This window comes from Lissotriton helveticus, chromosome 8, assembly GCF_964261635.1.
Source record: "Lissotriton helveticus chromosome 8, aLisHel1.1, whole genome shotgun sequence".
Classification (NCBI taxonomy): Eukaryota; Metazoa; Chordata; class Amphibia; order Caudata; family Salamandridae; genus Lissotriton; species Lissotriton helveticus.
In genome coordinates, this window is record NC_136069.1 from 1,157,157,571 (window position 1) to 1,157,183,528 (window position 25,958).

Below are 25,958 nucleotides of genomic sequence, written 5' to 3' on the forward strand. Positions count from 1 at the left end.
TGTTACTGTGTTTTGTATTGTATCTTTTATGGTCTATACGACCGAAATAAAGAATTTCTGGATTTGGATTTGGACTTCAAGTAAGGGACAATGATACTGGAGAAGAGACAATAGGTACTCACGATACAAGATACTTTGAGTAATTGAATGATATTTGCTAATAATAGAGAGCGGAACGGACGAGGCCACGAGGAATTCTTCTTCCTGATTCAGTCTTTGCCGTTTTCTGCAGTGCACTGTCGTTTCTTGCTATCAGTTTAACTGAAGATTGAAAATAATCTTCTGCTGAAAACATATAACAGTACTGATGTACTAAGCTAGGATGAATTTAAGAGTTATAACATGAAATGATTAACTTAAATGAACGAGGTTTTGCTTCACATTCCCTCGCAAAACACATGTATTGTTTCTCCGAATATCCGGACCTTTGTTTGATGCCTTTTTGGGTCACCGATTACTAATTAAACAAGCTTCGGTTTTACCTCTTAGTTAAAAACATTTTATTTACATACTTGTGCTTTTTCGTTTTGTGAAACGGGAAGCAGAGATTGGTAATAAAAAGAGTACAGAACACTTTCTCTCAAGATTTGTTGACATTTAACCATACATTCAAACATTTTAGGTATCTCAACTTTTGACACTTTCAGTCCCAACATCCACTTTATGCACATTATAAAGTAGCTAGATTTCTCTCATAGTTAATATTAGTCTCTTAAATTATTTACAAATATATTACAAACTTCAACCAGAAACATTAATAGGATCATGCTGACAAGGGGAAGATCAGTAGCTCCTAGGTAACTTCATTCTTCAACTGGACCATTCACTTAGAACTGGAAGTCTAAATGTCTATCCTCTTTCTTTCAAATATTGTCCATGGCAAGCAAAACAAATATGGCACAAAAGACTATTTCCCTGTGTCAACTGGAGGACATGAGTGGGATGTGATGTCACTATGCTTGTATATAGCATCGTCCAAGTCCAATGCCTTCTCGTTCATCTTGATCGTCATGCAGCCATGATAGAATGCGGTGACTGGGGTGGATGTGACTGCTACATCTGTCAAAAAAAAGATGTAAAAAAAGTTAATTCATTGGATTAAATGCCAAAAAACAGTCAGCTCACACATATTTGACAGATACGAAAGTATTTTTGTGCGAAACTGAAACATCTCTCTACACAATGACTTTTGAGAAAGCTAGATGTTCATTTCTTATTTCATATCCTCTGAAAGGACCTGAGGGTTACTCAATTGCCCCTGGCTTGTTTTGGAACTAAGGAAAGACCACTAGAATCCTAAGCAACTATCAAGCTCAACCCCAAAGGCAAATTACAATGTAAGCGCAAAGCTAACAATTCAAATTCCTTGTCAGATGAAAGATTTCAAATTTTCTATCATCCACATACCTGGTCTTGGGGGTTTTAAATGTTTGAGAAAATCCTCGGAAATCATAAACATTCAGGGCCTGATTCACAAAGGTAAAATTACATTTCTGTGTCACTTTACTTTTTTGTATTCACAAACTACGAGTAAATAGCATGTTTACGCCTGAAGAGATTTCGCAGTCGGGGTGGGGAACTCTGCACATAAAAAGATAGTACTTTTATGTCTGGAGGTTTACGACTGCAGAGTCTCTACAGTCATAAACGTTCTATTAACTTGTAGTTTGTGAGTACAAAAAAATAGTAAACTTACACTAAAGTGTAAGTTTAACTTTCTGAATTGGGCCCAAAGACTTCAAAACAGGCCTTATGTCCATACATACTTATTCTAATGACTTTATTTCCTTGTACTGACCAGTTATTCATCTTCCATCTACCCCATTGCTGGTTTATATTATAACTATCTGTAAAGTTCTTAAGTGTCACATACAATTATAAAGAAACATTATGCTAAAAAGAAAGCTACAAATAAATAAATACCAATAAAAGGATGCTGTAGTTAACTTTAGTCATTTGGTATAAATGTTCCGTGATTCCTTTAGGTGGTCTGTATCCTTCCAAATCTTGAAAGTGACTAACAGTGGGTACCACGTTGCTCATCTACATACTGCTGACAAAATTCAACTAATTCGATTACTCCAGAAATTCTCCCAAGTAGAATTACACAACAATCATGGCTATGCCTAACTTATATGTATGCTGAAGACTAGGAATAACTGACAGCAAAGCTAAAAACAGTTGTAAAGCCCAATCCACTCTGTTCCAATCAGGGCGATGATATTTTCTAACATATAACGTGGAAAGATCCTGCTTGTTACTTAGAACTCTCAAGCCACTACAGAAGTGATGACTCACTGCAGCAGTATTTATGTGGGTAGCCTTTAGCTAAGGTTGGTATGGTCTTTGCCTCTGCCTTTGCCTTTCTGCTTTTACCCTTAATGCAACATGATGTTTTAAACACCTTAGGGCCGGAAGCACTACATGAGGATGGAGTAGCCATGTTGGCGGAAAATGCAACTTTATACTGACCAAGAGGCTCCTAATTTGGAATATAAACAGTCTGTCACTGCTGCAGAGAAAAATTAGGTTGATGAAACAGGTAGTTGAGCAATGAGGTAACTTGGTGAACTTTCCAGGACCGATGCTGAACAAAAACGATCTGGGTGCATTACGATGAACCGTAGAATCTTAAAAAGGTCTTAAAAACCAGTACTTGTGAGTACAATACAACCACAGCTCGGTGGAAGGAATGGAGTAAGTCCAAATCCAAGCCATCGATGCACACCTAGTGCAGGTGCAATAGGAAAATGGGGTGGTCTGCAGTGGCGTACATACACAGGTGATAGATCAGCATGCTGCCACTTTTGCCATCAATTGGTTTTATTTAGTTTGGTTTTTATCTGTGCAACATAGACTAAGCCATTAAAAGTGGCAGTCCATGCCATGCAGGAACAGGGGGTGCATGTACACAGGGGGGCACAATATTCGTCCCTACCTGCATGCACCCGCATGCACAGGGGCAAGAGGGGGCCATGTAGGGCCCCCTTTGTTTCCTCACTGCCAGCAGTTTCATGGCTTGAGAACTACCATGAGACTGCTGGCAGTGAGGAAACTTGTAATGTGCTTGACGGTGCCGTAATGACACCACCAAGCATATTGTGGCCTCATGACCGCAGCGCCAACACCAGAGTTTGCGGATCCCTGGCAGTTGGGGTGGTCCCTTGGCGGTTCGAATGCCGCACTTGTAATATGGCAGTCGGACTGCTGGTGTGGCGGTCCCTGACTGCCATCACATCCCCACCAAGGGTTTGGCGGTCCTATGGACCGCCAAACTCGTAATAAGGCCCAAGTCTCTCTTATCAAAAGCAGGGCCGGACTGGCCCTAGCAAGCATCAGGCATTTCCCTGGGAGGTTGGAAGGGTGGTTGCTGGTTTTGCAGCGGTGGGGGCTGATTTGGCAGCATTATGCAATATAGGCCCCCAGTAACGGAATCATCAGTGATTCACATTTCAACCTCTCCTCCCACGGATGCTGGTCCTACAAAATTGCAAGGGCTGCTTTAGGTTCCCAATCCGGCCCTGATTGAAAGAAGCTTAATCACCAGCTGATTATACTGAGCTGACTCTGTGGCACAACAAACAGTCCTCCTATTTCTGGATTCAACATCAACCAATTCTGCTCTATCCACAGGAACAACTCCATACAACTGGATATGGACAACAGCTTGGTCCTTAAAGTGCCTGAAAAATAGAAAAAGATGATACACGCTAGCAAGATCACATAAATAGCTAATACCAGGGGATACAACAACCTTTACAATGAAGAAGGGTGCCTAAAAGAGACATACAAAACTAGGATCATCTGCTGAGGCCTGACAATACTTTTAGCAAGGTTGTCAGTAGATGTCACAGCAGCACAGTGCTATCAATCCTGCTGACAGATGTCTCATGCTCCAATGCATGGAGGGTAGCTGCTCTGACATACCTGGGCATCATGAGATCACACATGAAAACCTTTAAAGTCAGACTGTGTGGTGTCAAAAGAAGCATATGATCTCAACAGAGATCCCAAGTGACTTTCAATAATAACCTTTACTAAATGTTCCAAAAATAGAAGAATGCAGGTGAGGACTTCTAAGAAAACAAAAACTCACAGTCCTGGTTTCTTCTCCAGTGATTGAGGCTGGATCAACTCCCTCGCAGAGGGTCCCAGGAGAAGATAACCAGTGTGAAAACCACTCCAGCCATTTGCCAAAAGTCTCCTTTGGGAGCTAAGTCAAACAGCAATAGGTTCCTTTTGAGAGAAGCTGCATTATTGTTAACAAGAGAAATATAGTTCACCGTTAAACGTTCTGTATTAGGAATAATCGCCTCTGCTGTCAACTCCATTTCAGTATTGCAGCACAACACATTATATCAATTTACTTCATGTACACCGTTTTTGCCTTTGCAACTCTTTGGTGTCTGAAAGTGGGAATCGAAAGAAGTTTGTGCGTTGTGGGGATGTGAGTCGAGATTTAATGCATGTATGCATGCGGGTTAGTGTTGGTTTTTCTTGTTCAATTTCATCTGACATTGCATGTATCTGATGCAGTAACCATGACTGTGTGAAAGATTGTGCAGATGCTTTGGCACGTGACAATAAAAAATAAGTATTGGCAAAGCCAATACGTTTCCCCTTTGTGACCTACTGGCTTTCTCAATGGCTTTAAATGGGTTGGTTAGGCGAAGCGTGAGCAAACCCCTGATAGGACTAGTCGGCCCATGTGCAACCGGCAGTAGCCCTACGGTCACTGGAAAGGGCTACTGTGAGACGACGCAAGCATGCGGAGCCCAGATCTGCAGTCATAGAATGTATGCTTTCAGAACATGCCCAGGCACGCACATCAGGGTAACTTAAGTGTAAGCTACAAACAAATTACAGACCTGGAAGATGGCTGGGTGATATATTGTTTATATGCTCATGTCTTCAAAATAGTTAGTAAAAAATTAATTTCGTACTGCCCGGCTAAACTGTATCATAGTCCCAAAATTTCCCTGCATATCGGATCCATGCGAGATAATTTTGCTCTCTGCTTACAACCTATTACTTTTTAGCTCGCAGCCTATTCTCTAAAGAATTGCGTGCTCTTAAGAAATGTACAATAGCAGGTATTTACACCGTAATGTAAACAATAACAAGTTTTCTGTGACAAGGGAGGTTCTGCAGTGCATGCATACATGGGGGAAATGTTACTTCTACAGGGTTGTTAATGTTTTGGCTTAACATGTGTGTCCTGTATCAGGGGTAGCAGCTCTGACCCAGATAACATCATGACATATGACATGTTACAACAGTGGCCAGCTTAACTGCGCACACCAATCTCTTCATAATCAAATAAATGATGAGTGCTGGAAATATAGTGTGTTTTGTTTGGTTTGTTTCTGTTTTATATTGCATGATATCGACCCAAAGGTATAGGATTGCTTTACATGGGCACCAGTTACATTACACAAGGACACAAATGATTTTGGTGGGCATAGGAAGATTAAGTGAATCACAGCAGATGCCGATAATCAAACACGGTTCTCAAGCACTAAAGTCGGCAGCTCTGCCTGTTACACCACATCCTCTCTTCTACACCAGTCCCCCCAACCCTCCCCCCCTCCCCCACACCCATCTCGCACTCCCCATCTGATACTCTTTCCCTCCTCCCCCGCCTCGTTTTGTTTACCCTATACCCGAGTTGGCCATGAATACAAGGTTTTATTGCAGAAACGTTGTTTTTTGTTTGCAAGATTACTGGTGAGACAGAATCGCTTTTCTGCTCGCTCTTATTGTGTTTAATTACGTTGCTTAATGTGTATATTGTAACTAAAATATTCTCGTTGCCCTTGGCACTACCCTCCAAGTTTGATGCAACTGTCGCTTGCACCAGTGTTTTTTGACCGTTGCCTCCTTCTTTGTTGCTGGTTGCCCCTATAGTGGTTGTCGTTTGCCCCCACTGTTGTGGTAGCTTGCCCACGTGTTTGTTGCTCATTCTATGTTGTTGCAGCTGGGACTGTCCCACCCATCCATCTCCCCCTCTCAATGCTTGCACTACTCTGAATAGCAACCTAACGAGAGCTCCTTTTTATCAGCCTTGGAAGAATGAGACGCCAGGTAGGGACGTATGCCCTTTTACAATTCACACATTTGTGCAACATATACACCCTGCTTTCATGGGCCCTTTCCTAGCTGCAAGCCCTTTTGCTACTTTCCCAGATTGACAGGTAAATCCAAGAGCCACTGGCCAAAGAACAACTGAAATTACAGAAATATTAAATGAGAGCCGAAGGATTTCACACAGGTTTCGACCGCTTGAAGCAACGTTTACACTCTAATAATATAAACCACAACATATTCCTCCGGCGCGGACCTTACTGTCAAGCCCAGGGGCTTGGTAGAGTTTCAGACAAGTGTGGTTAGCAACTTAAATGCCTTTTGGATCGGCCCACGAAGGATGAAATGGCGGCTTGGTCCTACGAACTGGTGAGAAAGAGCTGGTGAGCCCTGCATAAAACGTGCAGCAGGAGGAGTCCCAAAGACGGTGCAGCCACTACGGGGTTTTTATCAATGTGTGTAAACAAATTATGCCACCTTCACCATCAGTTCTAGGGTGTGACAGCGCTTCAAATGTGTCCTATTAGCAGCCTAAATGGAGCACTTTTTTCTTGGCTTGGGTAGGATGAGATTCATAAAGGGGGTGGTGATGGACAGAGCATCTGAATTAAGCAGAACACTCCTACCCAGTCAAAAGATCAGGGCTTGATCCATCACCGTTTTTTAGCTCACTGCACCATCCCAGTTCAAAACCTGGCTACATGCAAATTAGTCTGTCCCTGGCCCAGTGCATCATGGGAACAGGGCAGACCAAACTACCAAGCCAATTCTTTACTAGAAAGGAAACAAGCTTCCGGGGACCGGTTTCTGGCATTACAGCCGTCTTCGGCCCGGCTTGCTTGAATCCTGATGGTGCAGTGAGCAAGGGACTCATGTCTGAGCATACCCTTCCACTCCTATAGTGGCCAAAACGATTCATAAAGGGGGTGGTGAACCCCCTTTTCTGAATCGTTTTGGCCACTATAGGAGTGGCAGGGTATGCTCAGATGTGAGTCTCTTGCTTACTGCACCATTAGGATTCAAGCAAGCCGGGCCGAAGACGGCTGCAATGCCAGAAACCGGTCCCCGGAAGCTTGTTTCCTTTCCAGTAAAGAATTGGCTTGGTAGTTTGGTCTGCCCTGTTCCCATAATGCACTGGGCCAGGGACAGACTAATTTGCATGTAGCCAGGTTCTGAACTGGGATGGTGCAGTGAGCTAAAAAACGGTGATGGATCAAGCCCTGATCTTTTGACTGGGTATGAGTGTTCTGTTTAACTCAGATGCTCTGTCCATCACCACCCCCTTTTCTGAATCGTTTTGGCCACTATAGGAGTGGCAGGGTATGCTCAGATGTGAGTCCCTTGCTCACTGCACCATTAGGATTCAAGCAAGCCGGGCCGAAGACGGCTGCAATGCCAGAAACCGGTCCCCGGAAGCTTGTTTCCTTTCCAGTAAAGAATTGGCTTGGTAGTTTGGTCTGCCCTGTTCCCATGATGCACTGGGCCAGGGACAGACTAATTTGCATGTAGCCAGGTTCTGAACTGGGATGGTGCAGTGAGCTAAAAAACGGTGATGGATCAAGCCCTGATCTTTTGACTGGGTATGAGTGTTCTGTATAACTCAGATGCTCGGTCCATCACCACCCCCTTTTCTTAATCGTTTTGGCCACTATAGGAGTGGCAGGGTATGCTCAGATGTGAGTCCCTTGCTCACTGCACCATTAGGATTCAAGCAAGCCGGGCCGAAGATGGATGCAATGCCAGAAACCGGTCCCCGGAAGCTTGTTTCCTTTCCAGTAAAGAATTGGCTTGGTAGTTTGGTCTGCCCTGTTCCCATGATGCACTGGGCCAGGGACAGACTAATTTGCATGTAGCCAGGTTCTGAACTGGGATGGTGCAGTGAGCTAAAAAACGGTGATGGATCAAGCCCTGATCTTTTGACTGGGTATGAGTGTTCTGTTTAACTCAGATGCTCTGTCCATCACCACCCCCTTTTCTGAATCGTTTTGGCCACTATAGGAGTGGCAGGATATGCTCAGATGTGAGTCCCTTGCTCACTGCACCATTAGGATTCAAGCAAGCCGGGCCGAAGACGGCTGCAATGCCAGAAACCGGTCCCCGGAAGCTTGTTTCCTTTCCAGTAAAGAATTGGCTTGGTAGTTTGGTCTGCCCTGTTCCCATGATGCACTGGGCCAGGGACAGACTAATTTGCATGTAGCCAGGTTCTGAACTGGGATGGTGCAGTGAGCTAAAAAACGGTGATGGATCAAGCCCTGATCTTTTGACTGGGTATGAGTGTTCTGTTTAACTCAGATGATCTGTCCATCACCACCCCCTTTTCTGAATCGTTTTGGCCACTATAGGAGTGGCAGGGTATGCTCAGATGTGAGTCCCTTGCTCACTGCACCATTAGGATTCAAGCAAGCCGGGCCGAAGATGGCTGCAATGCCAGAAACCGGTCCCTGGAAGCTTGTTTCCTTTCCAGTAAAGAATTGGCTTGGTAGTTTGGTCTGCCCTGTTCCCATGATGCACTGGGCCAGGGACAGACTAATTTGCATGTAGCCAGGTTCTGAACTGGGATGGTGCAGTGAGCTAAAAAACGGTGATGGATCAAGCCCTGATCTTTTGACTGGGTATGAGTGTTCTGTTTAACTCAGATGCTCTGTCCATCACCACCCCCTTTTCTGAATCGTTTTGGCCACTATAGGAGTGGCAGGGTATGCTCAGATGTGAGTCCCTTGCTCACTGCACCATTAGGATTCAAGCAAGCCGTGCCGAAGACGGCTGCAATGCCAGAAACCGGTCCCCGGAAGCTTGTTTCCTTTCCAGTAAAGAATTGGCTTGGTAGTTTGGTCTGCCCTGTTCCCATGATGCACTTGGCCAGGGACAGACTAATTTGCATGTAGCCAGGTTCTGAACTGGGATGGTGCAGTGAGCTAAAAAACGGTGATGGATCAAGCCCTGATCTTTTGACTGGGTATGAGTGTTCTGTTTAACTCAGATGCTCTGTCCATCACCACCCCCTTTTCTGCATCATTGGGTAGGATGAGAGGCAGGTTTGGAGCTTGTAACCTGTTGGGAAAGAGCGTGTAAGCCGTGCGCGGAATGCGCTACTGGAGAAGGAGGTTGAGGCAGTTTGCAGGCACCACGGATTGTCTTCATGTGTGTGTTAATCAAGCTATCTAGTGGTGGGAGTTAGAGAACTTTCTTTAGTGCCTAGCTGACTGTTGTAGGTGAGACAGTCACAGGCTTTTGTGCAGACCTTTGAGTTAGTTCTAGGCAGGGCACCAATCCTAAAAAAAAAAAAGAGGGGGGGGGACGCTCAAAATTTGGTGGTGTCACCGGCAGTGACGTCACGGCAGGAAGCGAAGTCACGAAAGGTAGTCACCTCTCATTACAGGGCGAGCTACACATCAGTTACTAGGCATTGACACGGAAGACGGACACCCAGTCATGGCCCAGGTGTCTCTGTACCAGGCGTGCCGCAGCCTGGTGCTTCGAACATGGCTTCTGTCCTCCTACTGCTTCGTGAATCTGCTGTGCCTGGACTTCACGCAGGCCAAGAAGTAAGACCCTGTCTTGGGAGAGCTGCGCTCCAAGAAGATCGAGTGCAGCAGCTAAGGGGAAAGCAGGATGCCTGTAGGACTGCAGTCATGCCCATGGCCCAGGATCGGCTAGATATAATTAGCATGGTAGCCTAAGCAATCACATTTCCTATTGCACCATAATTGAAAGTGCAGCTTTTGGGCAGGGGGGACGGCGTCCACCCGGTAAAATAAGTGGGGGTACGCCGTCCACCCGCGTGGTACCCCGACTCGAGCCCTGGTCCTAGGGCTACGTAGCAATTCAAATGCATGATATTAGCAACTTAAATAGCGTTTCCTTTTATCGCTCTCAGAAAGGTGAAAGGCCGGGTTGGTGCGCGTGCCATTCAGATTTCATATATTCCTGCAGCCTATACACACTGCTTTGAGCAGTCCTGTCCTAGCTCCAAGCAATGGCCATGCTGCTTCCAGTGGTGCTGGAACAATTATCGGAGTGGGGGTGCTGCCGTTAATGTTACATCACTGAAGTCGAAGGGATTATGAAAAATTCAAGCAACACACAAAAAAACCACAAGTGTAGCAAATTAGGTAGCGCACTGGCATTTACGTTTTTTTTTTTTTTTTTTTTAAGAAATCGGCACTAAAATTGCAATAGCTTTTCCAATGCATAGCTGACAGTTGTAGGTTATGTTAATAACTTGTTAACCAGAGCTTGCAGTCAATCCTTAGGAAGCAATTCAAATGTGTCTATGACCAAATGAAATGAAGCTCCTTGTATCTGCTTTGGAAGGATGGGAGGCCTGACTTCTGTCTACATTTATTTTCTATTTTCCTTACACTATAAAAAATTTAATTTTGCACAATTTATTCTTCAAGTTGCTCTTACATATGCTTTCGCTTTGCTCTTCGAGTCGCTCGACTGTGCACTTTGACTTCATGGTGCACCCTTTATTGTTTGTTCACTTCCACCCCATCCAGTTTCATCTCTCTCCATTTCCTTCTCTCACTGTGGCAATGAGCCCCAATGTACCCCAACATAGGCTTGTACCTTGCTCTACATGACGGTTCTGGCGCTGACCTTTAACCTTGTAGGTGCTGAATAAATGTTGCATGGTTTTCTTTGAAAACTAGCCTCATTTATTATCCATGAGGATTCTTAGTATCATATCTTAATGCCCTGCCTCGACATGCACAGCAGGATTACCATCTCCTGTATAATAACTAGGCATGGGCGGATTTTGCGGATCCACGATTCACGAATTTGCGGATTCACGGATCGTGGATCCGCAAAATCCGCGGATTTTGCGGATCGGCGGATTTGGGGGCGGGGCTTCCTCGAGTGTGTGGGCGGGGCCAAACGGACGGGGCTTCCATGCGAGCGCACATGCCTCTTGTGTATACAAAAGGTCAGAGACCGATCAGAGCAGCAGATTAAGAGACAGAAGCCCCTGGTCACAGGAACAGCAGGGGGATTGCGCACGTGAAAGCCAAAGATGCAAATGCCTCTGGCCTGCATCACAGCGGATTTCCGATGGTATATTTGGGAAGAAGGCACATCTGCCCAGCCTCCCAACGCTCACGATTTTTTTTGGGCTGATGAATGAGTCACTGCATTTGCGCTTCAACTAGTTCCAGCGACCAAGTGTGTGTTACTACTATGCAATCGCGCCGAAGTGCGCAGGGGTCCCTTGAGTGAAATGTCCATCATAGTGGGTAAATGGCGGGAAGACGGGCGGGTGCACACCTCGAGTGTGTGGGTGGGGCCAAACGGACGGGGCTTCCATGCGAGCGCACATGCCCCTTGTGTGTATACAAAAGGTCAGAGACCGATCAGAGCAGCAGATTAAGAGACAGAAGCCCCTGGTCACAGGAACAGCAGGGGTATTGCGCACGTGAAAGCCAAAGATGCAAATGCCTCTGGCCAGCATCACAGCGGATTTCCCATGGTATATTTGGGAAGAAGGCACATCTGCCCAGCCTCCCAACGCTCACGATTTTTTTTGGGCTGATGAATGAGTCACTGCATTTGCGCTTCAACTAGTTCCAGCGACCAAGTGTGTGTTACTACTATGCAATCGCGCCGAAGTGCGCAGGGGTCCCTTGAGTGAAATGTCCATCATAGTGGGTAAATGGCGGGAAGACGGGCGGGTGCACACCTCAAGTGTGTGGGTGGGGCCAAACGGACGGGGCTTCCATGCGAGCGCACATGCCCCTTGTGTGTATACAAAAGGTCAGAGACCGATCAGAGCAGCAGATTAAGAGACAGAAGCCCCTGGTCACAGGAACAGCAGGGGTATTGCGCACGTGAAAGCCAAAGATGCAAATGCCTCTGGCCAGCATCACAGCGGATTTCCCATGGTATATTTGGGAACAAGGCACACCTGCCCAGCCTCCAGAACGCTCACGATTATTTTTGGGCTAATGAATGAGTCACTGAATTTAAGCTTCAACTAGGGCACATATTTATTCAAGAAGACACACCATGTAAATAATTTACGATGGCGCCGGCAAGCTGCCAGCGCCATCCTGCAAAAGTTACTTAATTAGCTTCAACAGGAAGCTCCAACTGATAAAATAAAGCAGGCGCTCGAGCCCCTGCTTTATCTTATCTGTTAGAGCTTCCTGTCGAAGCTAATTAAGTAACCATTTGAGGATGGCGCTGGCAGCTTGCCGGCGCCATCGTAAATTATGTTAGGCTTGAACTTTTGACCGCAAAATCCGCTCCGATCGCGGATTGCGGATTCTCGGTAAATTCGCGAGAGTTCGCGGATCGCGGATTTACCGAAAATCCGCAAAATCCGCGATCGGAGCGAATTTTGCGCTCATGCTTAATAATAACTCTGTAAAAAAGTCAACACTAACTTCATCCTTGGACGACAGGCCCACAGTACCATTACACATCTAGGTAGAAACCCTGAGGGTACCTTTCAGGTATAAAAGAACCACATCTTTACTGGGGAACAAGAGGAGAAGCTTTCACGTTCGCACTAGATGCTGAGGTCCTGGTCTGCAGACGCTCCAGCAAGAAGCAGTCAGACATCCCTTGTCCAACTCGAGACCAAGACAGGGTCCGGGGGATTCTCTCCCATCAGGTAATGGGGATGGCTCTTTCCTACGGGGATTATTGGCTTTACATCCACATACATGCTAGGTATACTTAGGTACACTTAGATAGGGTTTGCATCTTTGGAGTAGGCTTGATTACTGCCATGTATCAATATACCTGCATACATTTTCTGTTTTAGCACCATTTTTGAATTCCTTTTATTTACTCTGTCGGTGCTTGTAATCTTATATATCTGTTTCTGTCTAATGAGTATCGCAGCAAACATGTTTTATACTAGAATGACAATGGTTCAATAATATGCTTATTGAAAATGTCCCCATAGCTTATTCTATGTATCTCTCTGAGAGTAAGTGAGCATGATGTACTGAGCAAAAAGTACTGCACTGTTTCCACGATCCCTGAAGGATCAAGGGTTATCATGTCTGATAGTTGCCAGAAACTATTTGCTCCTTGGTAAGGTTAGGGGGCTTGGGGGCTTATGGTGGCACTGTCAGCTAGTTGTTCTAAAGGCTAACATATCCTTTGGGGGTGTCTGGAATCAGTCTGGACACCAATCCATTAGTTTCTGTTATCTAAACGTGCAGATCATTTGTATTATTAGAAACAACATGTCACCGTGACCTCTGGCTTGCCTCTCTTCACCTGCACCCTCTATATAGATAGTCCCCATGACCCCCTATGTGTTTTCTACCCAACCCTCTGTGTTGCTTCCCCTGCCTCCACAATTCCACCCTCTGTGTTGCTTTCTCACCTGCGTTCTTTCCCTTCTTGTGTTGTTTCCACAGATGGACTCAACTTTTTTATTTATCTATTACTGATCTAACTCAGATAGTTAAACAAAAAAGCAAACAAACTGCTTGTGTTATTTTGCAGGTGAGTACACGCTTGGTGCATATGTCTACAAATTGATGCAGTTGGCAGCGTAGGTTTTTTTTCTGGTCTTTGAAGGGACGGGGGAGCCAAGTCACGTTATACACCCCTAATCGCCCTCACGTTCACCAACAACCGGCCCTCCCATTTACCACTAACACCCGCCCTCCCGTTCACCACCCCGCCCGCCGTCCCATTACCCACCATTCACCACCCTTCCGTTCACCACCCCCACCTACCCTCCTGCTCACCGACCCAAACTACCCTGCCGTTCACCACCTATATCCAATTGCCAAAGGCAATAGCTAGCCCATAATCGAGACATATTTGCTTTACCAATCCTTGTTATACACATTCCAATTGTGGAAACATCTTCTGGTCCTGTCTATGTGAGCACTATATCAGTGGTTCTGTATGTTTTAATTTAAGGTTTATGTGCGGCCTGGGGGCCACCGGATCAAATCCATTTAGGGGATCAGTTTTGTATATTTCCCAGGTTGATAATGTAAGTACTATCCAGTTGAGTGATAATAGCCAATTTTTTCAAACAACTTTAATGGACGCTTGACAAAGAAGTGATATGTAAGCTTCATTCAGTGATAATCGGTGTATTTTTGCACCTTTGAAAACATGAAACCTGCATATATGTTATGTCACATTTACAGCAGCTCTGGACATCTTGTGCGTGGAAAGGTCTCCAGTTAAATAGCAATTATTTTTAAAATCAATGAAGCAGAGTTAAAGTAAGGCTATCTAATTAAATGGTTAAAAAATAATGAAGTACAAGACTCACAAATTAGGGTTCTGATGGTTCTGTAACACATTAATAAAAGAAAATAGCCAAGGCTGGGGCGTGGGCAGACTGTCGACATTATCACAAGGAGAGGCTGTGAGTGCACAAATTGACATGGACTCAAACAGGTATAGACACGGCATGTGTATCACCAATAGGACACACAGAAAAAACACACTTACAATGTGTCCCTGGGTTTTGCACTTAGACACATACACACATGCATATATAGGAATATACATTCACCCATAGTCAAATATACAAGAGAAAAGTTGCACACAAATACATTCACACTGAGCTATATGGATGCACACTTACATGCATACACATGAAAGTTATTTAGACAAATACACAGCCACACACAATACACAGTGACACATGTATATGGAACTTTCCGCACACCTAGAACAACTGAACTACCGGCCAATATCCCTGCTCCTGTTCCAGGCCAAAGTCCTTGAAAAGGCGACCAACAGTCAGCTGATCAGACACTTGGAACACAACAACCTCCTGGACTCCTCCCAGTCCAGCTTCAAAGCCAACCAAAGCATTGAGACCACCCTAATAGCAGTCACCGATAACATCAGAGCCCTCTTGGACCGCAGTGAAACTGCAGCTCTCACCCTCCTCGACCTTTCGGCTGCCTTCAACAAAGTCTTCCACCAGATCATGATCAACAGGCTCCATCACATTGGAAACCATGTAGATGCCTTCAAATGGATCACCTCCTACCTCACCAGAAGAACTCAGAAAATCCGACTCCCTCCTTACTTCTCGGATCCCAAGAACATCACCTGCAGCGTCCCAAAAGACTCTTCCCTCAGCTCCACCCTCTTTAATACCTACATGACCCCCCCCCCACCCCAGCCGACATCGTCAAAATACCCAGGCTGAAAATCATCTCCTACGCCAATGACACACAGCTCATTCTTTCTTTGTCAGAAGAAGTTGCCACCTTCAGAGACAACTTTCGTAGATGCATGACCAACGTTGCCGACTGGATGAAGCACAACTGTCTCAAACTCAACACGGACAAAAATTAAGTCCTCATCTTCAGGACCCACATATCTCCATGGAGCACTGCATGGAGGCCGATAGAACTTTGACCATCCCCCGCCCTTACCCATCACACCCATGCCCACAACCTCAGCATAATCCTTGACAACAAGCTCTCCATGAAGAAGCAGGTCAACGTGGTCCCCGCATCGGGTTTCCTCACACTGTGTATGCTCTGCAAGATGTTTAGATGGCCCCCATCAGCACCAGACAAATGGTCACCCAGGCCCTCTTGACCAGCAGGCTTGAGTATGGGAACACACTGTACATAGTAATCACCGCTTACCTCCAGAGACAACTGCAGATAATACAGAACTCATCAGCAAGGCTAGTCCTCTCATTACATCCCACCTCAGGAAACTCCACTGGCTCCCAGTCCAGAAGAGATTTAAGTTCAAGATGCTGATCCATACCTACAAAGCCCTCCACAATGAAGGACCTGCCTACATCAACCAGCACGTTATTACACCATCTCACCAGATACATGCGATTCACCTCCGTGTTCTTCGCACACACTTCCAGAATTCGCCGAAGCAAGCATGGAACCTGTTCCTTCTCTCGCCTGGTGTCCAAGACCTGGAATGATCTGCCCCTGCACCTGAGATCCCCTCACCGCTGCTTCAGTTCAGGAAAAGACTCAAGACCTGGTTGTTCAATTGAAAAGCCGCTCCGTATGCCAGCTCCTCCCCCAGTGCCTTGAGACCCTCATGGGTGATTTGCTGTGCTTATAAAATGTTTGATTGATCTACATAGATGAACATACGGTCACTGTAGGAAAGTGGGTTTCTGTTTCAGTACCCCCCACTTTCTGCCAGATTTCTGATGCACTTTGACTTGATGTGCCCTGGGTCCCTGCCAATCAGGATCCAAGGGCCTTTGTTCTGCCCCATAACTGTACCACCAATTGGCAGCTCAATGGCCACATGTAAGTAATTGTAGAAGGTACCATAGGTATCAAAGGCACTGTGACCAGGGAAGACCTCTAAGGGCTGTGCACATATTGTGCCACCCTTAGAGGTCATGTACCCTAACACTAACACCCCCCCACCATTTCAGGCTACGCGTTTTGGTGCAGAGAAAAGTGAAGAGTCCGCCTGCAACCCACTGCCTACGATATAGGTAAGGCACTCCTCTTGCTGGATGCACTATCCTACTGGTGAGGGTACAGTTGTATGAGCTCTGTACCCCCATAGTGTGTAAGTCCCTTCTTAGACATTGTAAGTGCAATATAGCCATAACGAGTATATGGTCTGGGAGTTTGGCATTACGAACTCCACAGAACCATATTGGCTTTGCTGAAACCTGGGAAGTTTGGTATCAAACTTGTCAGCACATTGAACCCACATTGATGCCAGTGTGGGATTTAATATACAATGCACTCAGAGGGCATCTTAGAGAGGCCCCCTGAAAAACGGCCAGCCGCTGGTGGGTTCCCTGACTGATTAACACCAGCCTGCCACCGCGAGACATGTTTCTGGACCCTTGAGGTGGGAGCCTTCACTCCCTGGGTCCAGAAACAAAGCCTTTCTTGGGTGGAGGTGGTCACACTTTCCCCAGGTCAGGAAGAGCCATCTGTGGCAGTGGAGCTCAAAGGCCTTGCTGCCTTTGTAACGTGACCCTCAGCCCCTCCTGCTATCAGGAGCAGGCCCCCTTCCTGTCTCCTTCCTTTTCGGCAGGAAGACAGGCAGGAAAAATTAGAACAGTCAAGAAGGTGTGCCCACCTCTGCCAACTCCACCCCTCAGGTGGGGGAGGCGAGGTGAAGCCCACTCTTCAGTGCCTGCCATCTTGCAGATGGCAGGCACTCTCCAATCAGTGTTAGGGATTGTGCCCACTACCTCACATGGGGTGAGCACACCAAGGGTGTAGTCACCCTAAGGTCAGTAGCCAATGGGCTAAAGCGCCCCCTAAATACAGATTTTAGGGGGCAGCCCTGAACCTAAAAGGCAGATTCCCGCAACCTACGAAAAAGAAAGACGAAAGAAGACGCCCAGCAAAGGAGACTGTAGAGAAGAACTGACTTGGCCCCAGCCCTACCTGCTCTTCTGCAGTTTCCAGAGATTCTGCACCAAAATTCATCTTGTCCTTTAGCGTGCGACCTCCAGAACCCCTGGAAGGACTAACTGCCTTCAACAAAGACTGGATCTCCTGTGAACAGCAGCTCTATTCAACAGTATCACCAAAGAAAGACTCTGAGGCTGCTGAGGACAAAGAAACCCGATGCCTGGAGCCACCACCGCACCCGACGCCTACGGCCCAAGTATGAGGGGCCCACCGGTCCAAGTGAGGTCCCCCAGCACTCCAGAGTCCAAGTCCACCGTAGGTTGACCCCTCCAGGACTCCCCGACCTCGCCTACAGCCTCTGCACGGGGACCCCCCCCCCCCCAACCGTGAGTCACCCGTTAAGGTGAAATCTGACCTTAAAAGGCAGTCCTGCATCCAGCCACCCTGCGCCGTGGAGAGGAGGACCTGAGGTGGACCTACATCCTGAGCCCTCCAACTTACCTGCCTAGCTGTTGGTTCCTCTTGGAAGACTTCCTGGACCGAGCCTGAAGCTAAAAACAAAACCAGCAATCCCCATTGCAAAACAACATGGCACCAGACGCCAAAACGCCTGCACCCGGCTGCCCCAGTGCCGCCGTGGGTGCACCGTGGGTGCTCACTTGGATCCCCCTTTGCCCTGGGCTAAAGCCTAGGAGCTTTGCTCTCACATCCAAATGACTTACCCATGAGTAGCCACCAACTGGAGGCCCCCTATCCCTATTGGATAACATTGGACCTCAGCACTCTACACCCGGCCACTCTAGTTCTGCTGAGGGTGCTCTTTGAGTGCATCCTTGACCCTGGGGGAGACCTTGTTCTAGTCCTAGAAACCCAACTCCCAAAACCAAATACTTGCCTGTAAACCGATAACTTCATTTCCTCCCATAGGATTGCACTGACTGCTTTTCTGTGAAAAAAGTTCTAGGTGTGCAGTTGGAAAATTGTATGAAAACTTAACTGTGTGTTTACAAAAACTGAATTACTTACCTTTTATTTAGGACATGTCCCAGTGTTATATCAAGGCATATCACACTGAGTAGCAAAAGTAATCTGAAAAGTTATCTAAGAAGTAATGATACAGTAATTGCAAAGTAAGTGAAAGGTAATTTCAACAGTTTCTGAACAATTGTCCTACCTGTAACCAAGCCAATTGCATTCAACTGCAAAGTATTATTACACTTACCTGTACCAGGTCCTGCTTGGTTCTAAAAATAAAATGCAACTAAATAATATTTTTATACAAAACACATTGGTCAGATTTCAGTCTTTGAGTGTATGTCATCATGACTGAGTGTGTACAATAAATGCCTAACACTACCCTCTGATAAAGCCTTACTGCTCGCCCACACTCCCACAAATAGATATCTATTTTAACCTCTATAAGCCTTTGGGGATCCACTTGACTCTGTGTACACAATACCTTACTGTGTTATAGTATATACAGAGGCAGCTTCCTATAGAGACACGTACACAAATTCATGTGCAGATACAAAAACAAAGGAAAGCAGTGACCTGTACACAAAGACAAACACAACCATGCACATTAACAAAACTTGGCTCTTGTGTACATAGAAATACACACACATGAAACCACTCTGGCATGCATACATTCATATAAGTACGCATACATATAGGGATCTGAACACCTGCACATGGACCCATATTCATAAGCAGAGGGACACTGATACATGTAAAAGTGCACACACCGGTATAAGCACATGGAAGGATACAGGCATACAAACATTTATATGTAAACATTTACAAACACAAATAGTGCATGCACAGACATGGACACCTATTAACATGCAGTCATATATAAGTACACAGTAAATGATAACATTATTTCATGTGCTTGTACATACGCAAACACAGACACAGACGCACACACACACACACACACACACACACAAACACTTGTATGAACGTGTAGTCACACAGGCACCTAAATGCACAAACTGGGAAAGTGAGGTGCATATGGCCCCTTCCAGCCTGGATTTGCCTGTTGCACTGGCTGCCATGGAGTTGGGCAGTCTGATACTGCTCCAGTTGCCTCACTTTGGGGTCTCCTGACTCTTACTTTAGAATACACACCACCAACAACCCCCACACCAGCACCACCACAATCTCCTGGATCGGACAGAGAGGAGCCAGAGGCAGCAATTAACGGCTGCAGGGAAAAAAGTAAAAGGACCATAGTTGGGCACAAGCAGCGAGAAAGAACACCAATCAAGAAATCAATCAGTACTTGGTCCATGCTCCAGGAAAGAAAAAAACTCAAGGAGACAAACTGAAGCAGACACAAGCTCACCAATGGAAAACAAGAAAATAAGAGTGACAATGAAGCCAGCCAATAGTAAGTATGGGACAAGCAAAACAATACCCTTTTTAGGGTCTTTTTTAAGGAACAAAAGAACTTCGCACGCGAAAACACATGCTCTGTTTAAGGCAAGAACTAACTACTGCACAAAGAACTAGAAGAAATATTTTCTTAGGCAGATACACTAACTCCATAAATATCAGAGTCAGGAACTTAGTTCATTAGAGTCCGTTTTTTCTCGAAGAGGAAATATTACCTGGCAGGCCTCCTAAGTAGGTTTTCACACCTCGCTGCAGATGTTCATTTAGAAGTTTAAGGCTTGCTTCCAGCTGAATGTTGTTTACTTCACTCTGCCCAGCAATCCCATCCACAGTCAGAACAATGTCATGTTTGTTTACGAAGAGTGCCAAAGAGTGATCATTATCACAAACGTTAACCTCCAAGCTGGACACAGTTGTGTTCTCTATGGCGAGCAGAATCAGCTGAAAAGAAAACAAAAAGAAATACTTTAAAACTCTTTGTAGGGAAGCGTTTTTCTTTGCGGTCCCTCAACTCTATTTTTGAAACATATTTGCATAAATAAGTCAATAAATCTTCCTGAGAAAAGATGGCCGCATAAGCTCCCGGCTCCGCCGACCTCCGTCTGTTGCTTGATGATCCTGCCAGAAATCCTGATTTCACGCCCGACCCCCGTACGGATCAACTATTACTGAAACTGGCGGTGTGGTCCCGAGAACATTACCACCCTGACTGACGGAGTTTTGTCGTGTGGAAGATCTTGGCCTAACTTCTCCTGTGAGCCGGGACCTCGAGTACTGGCCCTGCCGGGTTACAGTTCAACAACAACGGCCGTGGGACCCAGACAGGGTCCGGTCGCTTGACTTGAAGAGTATCCTGTCCCTAGTTTGGTGGAGTGCCTTCGGTTCGGTACACACTGCGGAGGTGTATATATCCTGTAAGTGGCTGTGAGGTCGGGGGTCCCTGTCCCGGCGGCTGGCGCCCACGCTGGGTTGGAGCCCCCGCCCGAGATGCCCTATCACTGCTTGAAAATGCACCTTCAGTCCCCGCCTGCCCTACTCACGTTTCTGTCCCCGGAGGAACTGTGTATTCCGAGGGACACACAGATGGCTGGAATCGAGCAAGTGGAGGCGGTGCGGGGTAACAGCGAGCCGTCCTTGAGAACCGTAATGGCCGCCATTTGGGAGCTTCAATCATACACGGATGCCATTTTCTACAATACGATCGCTGGCAACATCGTAACTGAACGATCGTGTACGGACCCTGATCTGTCTGGAGACTTTGGGCTAGCAGTTTTTCCCACGCTACCCGCGGAACCGGATGATCGAGACCCCACTTATGACAAAGCCTCGACACCATTGCCCAGACCACAGAGTGCTAGCGGACTTGTTGATCTGGAGAAATGCCAGCCAATATCGACGCAACCGTCTAATGTGGTGTTCACGGAACTGCCCCTCCCTGGGTCTACTGATAACAAGACTCGACGGATGCTGATCTCGTTTTTTGCCCGAGTGGTTCTTTCATGGCGGTGGAGATCGGGATACTCGAACATTTGGCTGACGAAGGCGAGTGTCATGACGGCGGATGACTGCGGAGGACTGGGGAGTTTGTTCGGACTCATAATACCGGTTCATGAACTGCCTAGGACTTTGGTTTCTCCTGGAGTTGTGATGGTACCGTTTGATAGACTCCGTACGAAAAATCGCAGGGGTCAAGGGTGAGACTGTTGGCCTGGTTTTGATTTAAGGGGTGTGTGAAGGACGAGGGATCCGCCATTTTATTGATAGCGGGAGGTGGGACGGTGTCAGACGTCTTCCCTGTGTGATATTGTTCATGACTTTATTGAGTGTTGGCTGGATTCAAGACTAGGGTTGTGCGTTTCAGACGGGGGTAGTGTGGAAAAGTAAATTTTGCCATGTTCTGTGTCCCTACGCCTCATCCATCATATGTTATGTGTGCATGACCAATATGCATATGTTATTCCCCATGTCCGATTAATGACGCAATTCCAGTTGTGTCCACCTCTAGTATGCTAGTTTCCAGTCCTCGTGAATACTACGAATATCAGGCCTAGGTAAAGTTATGTTGCCACGTTTCTTAGTGTGCACGTTATTCCATTATAAAGTCCCCGTTTCTAGGCCTCAAAAGGGCCCGGACATCAGATTCAGCTCCTGTCTCCTGAAAGCCTCGCTGAGGAGCGATACAGCCCCCACCTGTATCCTCGACCCTTCACTTACTTCCTGCCTCGCAGTGCCCGGTGCAGCTTGGCTCTGCCTCTGAGTCTGCCAAAAGTATGTTATAGTTCCAGTTATCAGTTCAGTCCTCCTTCTTTGCATTCCTAAGCTACTGAACTGCATCAATAGTTTCCGTCATTGTCTAGCCTTCTCGTCTCCATGTTAGAGAAATACTGCATTTAATGGTCATTTAATATTCTTCATCACGCACTACATATAGAATAATGCATGGTCCAGTCTTAGAGTCAAGTTAGCTTTTCCCCTCATGACTTCTAGTTTATATCAACATGTTCCCTAAACACCAGATACCAGATAGGGTTTAGGTACATGTCGCTCCGACCCTCCAGACTCTAGTCTCTGCTCCTAGCACAGAGTTCATAGCCCCCAGCTTCTCCTAGTAATACGTCATTGCCAGTTTTCGCGCACCATTAGGTTAGAGGTCCCGGCTCCTTAGGTAGCCCCCTCCAATGTTTCCGCCCATTCATGACATATTCTGTTACGTTTGCATCACATGTCTATGTATACTCCCAGTTACACCTACTTTTACTGTTATCTCTCGCGACTGCTACGCGTCACGCCTTCTGCTCCACCCACTGTTACGCCTACTGCAATGTAATGCTATGTGTTTGCGCTATGTATATAAGTTGATGTATTGTTATTAAAAGTTAGCGCGCTCATCCCAGATCAAGCCCCGGCAGCTGCTGGGCCCCGGTTGTCCTGCCGGGCCCTGTTACCTCTGTTCCTATGCAGGTTGTCCTGATCCTGTCCTTATGCTGTAATAAACCTGCAGAAACTCCTACTACCTCGAATCTTGACTCTTATTTTATTGAGCTATCTGTTATTCATTCATTCATTCAAAAATAGATCCGGTATTATTTATTTATATACCACATAATGGCGCCCGAATAGGGACTTGCCCTTTCCCCACGCGACGGTGAAGCCACGCCGACCCCCTGACCCTCTGCAGTCGTGACGGAACCATACCGTGCACTGGCAGATATTTCTGCTCCAAGTATCCCTCAGGCCCACGGAGGAGACGGAGGAGGCGGTCCAGCATCCAAACGAGACGGTGGAGGAACGCGGCGAGTCCCGACCAGAGCCCAAGCCGAGAGTCCAAGGTCCGAGGTATCCGGAGGCCCACCTGTAACTGAAGTCCGAAGTTCGTCGTCCGTCGACCAGTCCAGTCCGAGGCCTTCCGTTCCGTGCTGCCCGGTGAGTACCATTGCTGGGGTAGTATCTAGACAGGACCAATCTAAATTGACTCCTGGTCCGTGGGTTGGTGGTGCCCAGACTCACAAACGAAGTGTTCACCTAGGTGGATACGGGTCTTGATGCGTCCCTTTATGGGACCGGTATGTTCCGTACTGTTACAGCAGTGCATCCAGTAACTCTAGTCTGTTCCGTTCTCGAGAAATTCTGTTCTGTTTATGTTTTCAGTATTTCAGGTAATATTCTGTTCGAACTGTTATTTATAATGTTCTTCATGTATTTTAATGTTGTGGTATGAGTGTGACGTGATTTCGTGTTTTCATTGTATATTGTATTGTGTCCAGATTACAGTTCAGTCATGCCTATATTTTCCAAGTTACGTCAGTTAAAAACTAGAAAGGGTTTATTAGAAGAAGCAGTTCCTGTCCCGCCCAGGGACAGTCCAGGTCATTTTATGTATCAGAAACATGGCATAAGCGCCATATTATATCTAGATTTATGGGTAGAGTATACCAAACAGTTAGAAGAAAAGTATAGATGGCCCGTATCGGGTACATGGGATGCCGAATGTATCATGCGAGTAGAAGAAGCATTATGGAAAAAGAAAGCCAGACAGTCACAGAAAGATGCCATCGAGTTATGGCGTAAAGAAGCGCATAGAAGAACCGAAAAGGAAGTCAGAAAGTCGGAGTTAAGTAGAGAATCCCAGGAACGAGCCCAAGAAAGAGAATTAATCGAGATAGGTGAACGAGTCAAAGCCGAACAGTCAGACAGACAGAGGCATGCCCTTATTAAGGGTATGTATCCTCTCCTTGCCGAAGGTTTGCCAAAAGCGACCCCAGAGGCATCCAGTAATTTCCCGCCACCATTAGTTCCGACCAAGCTACGTCACAAACCGACCGCAGCTGATATTTTTATTTCGTCCTATCTGGACGACACAGTCCCCGAATATGCAAATCCTGTCCGCGCTCCGCCTATCCCTGTAAATCAGGCACTTCCCGCTCCTCCAGACACCGGAGTACCTGTTACGGTACCCCCGGTCCAGCCCGCCATACAAGTCCAGCCCACGTTACAATTACCGACCCTGCCAGGACGAAGAATGTCAGTCGACGATTCTAGTCTAGGGGCCGCAGGAGGAGGTCTTCCTCAAACCCCGCCGCCACACAAGCGTTTAACATTACTCGAATTACATGCTCAAGCGTTACAGCGCACGCCCAAACATCAGTCTGTTACAGAAATCAGGCAAACCCTTAACGAATGTGTCTATGATCCAGTTCCAGGCGAGTATAATATGGTTTTATATTCCTTACGTGTAAGGAGAGTGACCGAGTATCTAGTCACCTTACCGAATATGAAAGAAGATCTAGACAGAATATATCGTTTCATCCGTACAGGGGATGATCCAGAAAGTATTGGCGAGATTATGTCTCAAAGGAAAGCCGAGATCCAGCTCATGATATTAAAGTTCCTGATCAATTGTCTAATAAGAGAACAAGATTACCCGTCTAAAGATTCCGCCGAAATGAGAATCCTGACAAGGTGGAGTGATAATATAGCCGAGGGTAAGCACAAGACCGTCGGTGCCATGGAGAGTATGTACAAGAAAATTCGTAAAGAAATAATAAGGTTACACGAACAGCGTAAAGCAGCACAAGTAAGCGAGAAAGAAAGTATCTCTGATCCTGAAGAGGAAGACGAGAATCCCGCTAGAATAGCGTATGTAGGAAAATCCAGATTTCCAGATCGCCATTTACGTCTAGAACACAAGTCTATTTTTCATCATCCAGCACCAGAACAAGGTTCTCTAGAACAAGTATTTCAAGCTACCGATCACATTCTGAAATCACGAATCGGTTACAGTGAGTTAAGTACCATGCATGAACAAGAACTAGCCCGATCAGCAGTCCGATGGATTACTGATTCTACCACTTTTCCAGACGAAATAGTGGCACAAATGTTTCTGAAATTGCCCCCAGCCGAGCAACGACTGGTGGGTATGTATATGATCCAGTACCTCATTACTCTGTATGAGGGTCAACATTCTGATCCAGGCCCGTTACACGATGTCCTGAACGAGTTACTCCAGTATAGATGGAGAGGTCTAGGTACCGATTTAATTAGTGTCATTCTAGAACAGCGCCACAAATATAGAACGTTCCTGAACCCGCATTTTGTTCATGTCTCACCCCCAGAAAGTAAATCATTCTACATAGACAGACAGAATCCGTTACGAGAAGTCCACCCAGTCCAAGGGGCGGGTGGCGTAATGCAACGAGTGTTTGTATACACTCCGATTTCAAAGATGGAACTTCTTGAAATGAAGAAATTAATTCCCTGTCATGACAAAGATCCAGCAGGGTTCCATAGAGAATTAAAAGACATGCTCCGTATGGGAGAATACACTTACCCAGATATCATTAAAATGTTAAAGGTCCTGTTACCCGCAGGGGTGTATGAAAAGTTAAAGGAAAAGGAATGGGAGGTGGGAGAGAAAAAGATCGATTGGACAGCTCTAGAAGCTGAAGACAAGGCACGAGTACCAGGTACCGGTCTTGGAGATAAATGTAAAGAATTACCAGAATTACTGATTCAAGTTTTACCCAGATTATTGACAACGAGAAAAGAAGACTGGGATGCAATCTCAGCCTGTAAACAGAAACAAGATGAAGATATTAGTGATTTTTATTCTAGATTTGAAAAATGTTTCAGTATCAACAGTGGTCTCAAGACAAGTAGTGAGTCATA

At 46.2% G+C, this 25,958-nt stretch overlaps 1 protein-coding gene across 2 annotated transcripts in view; it reads right to left on the reverse strand.

The window, feature by feature from the left end:
• Positions 1–476: 476 nt before the first annotated feature.
• GAS6 (growth arrest specific 6) overlaps positions 477–25,958 on the reverse strand; it is a 347,916-nt gene continuing 322,434 nt past the window's right edge. Inside the window, exons 14-15 of one of the 2 annotated variants that reach the window (XM_078658080.1) lie at positions 20,009–20,234; positions 477–1,059 (exon numbers count right to left, since the gene is read on the reverse strand). In XM_078658080.1, the coding sequence (XP_078514206.1) occupies positions 908–1,059; positions 20,009–20,234 (378 nt within the window). In that variant the 3' untranslated portion in view covers positions 477–907. The remainder of the gene's footprint in view (positions 1,060–20,008; positions 20,235–25,958) is intronic. The other variant, XM_078658079.1, reaches the window with a different exon arrangement.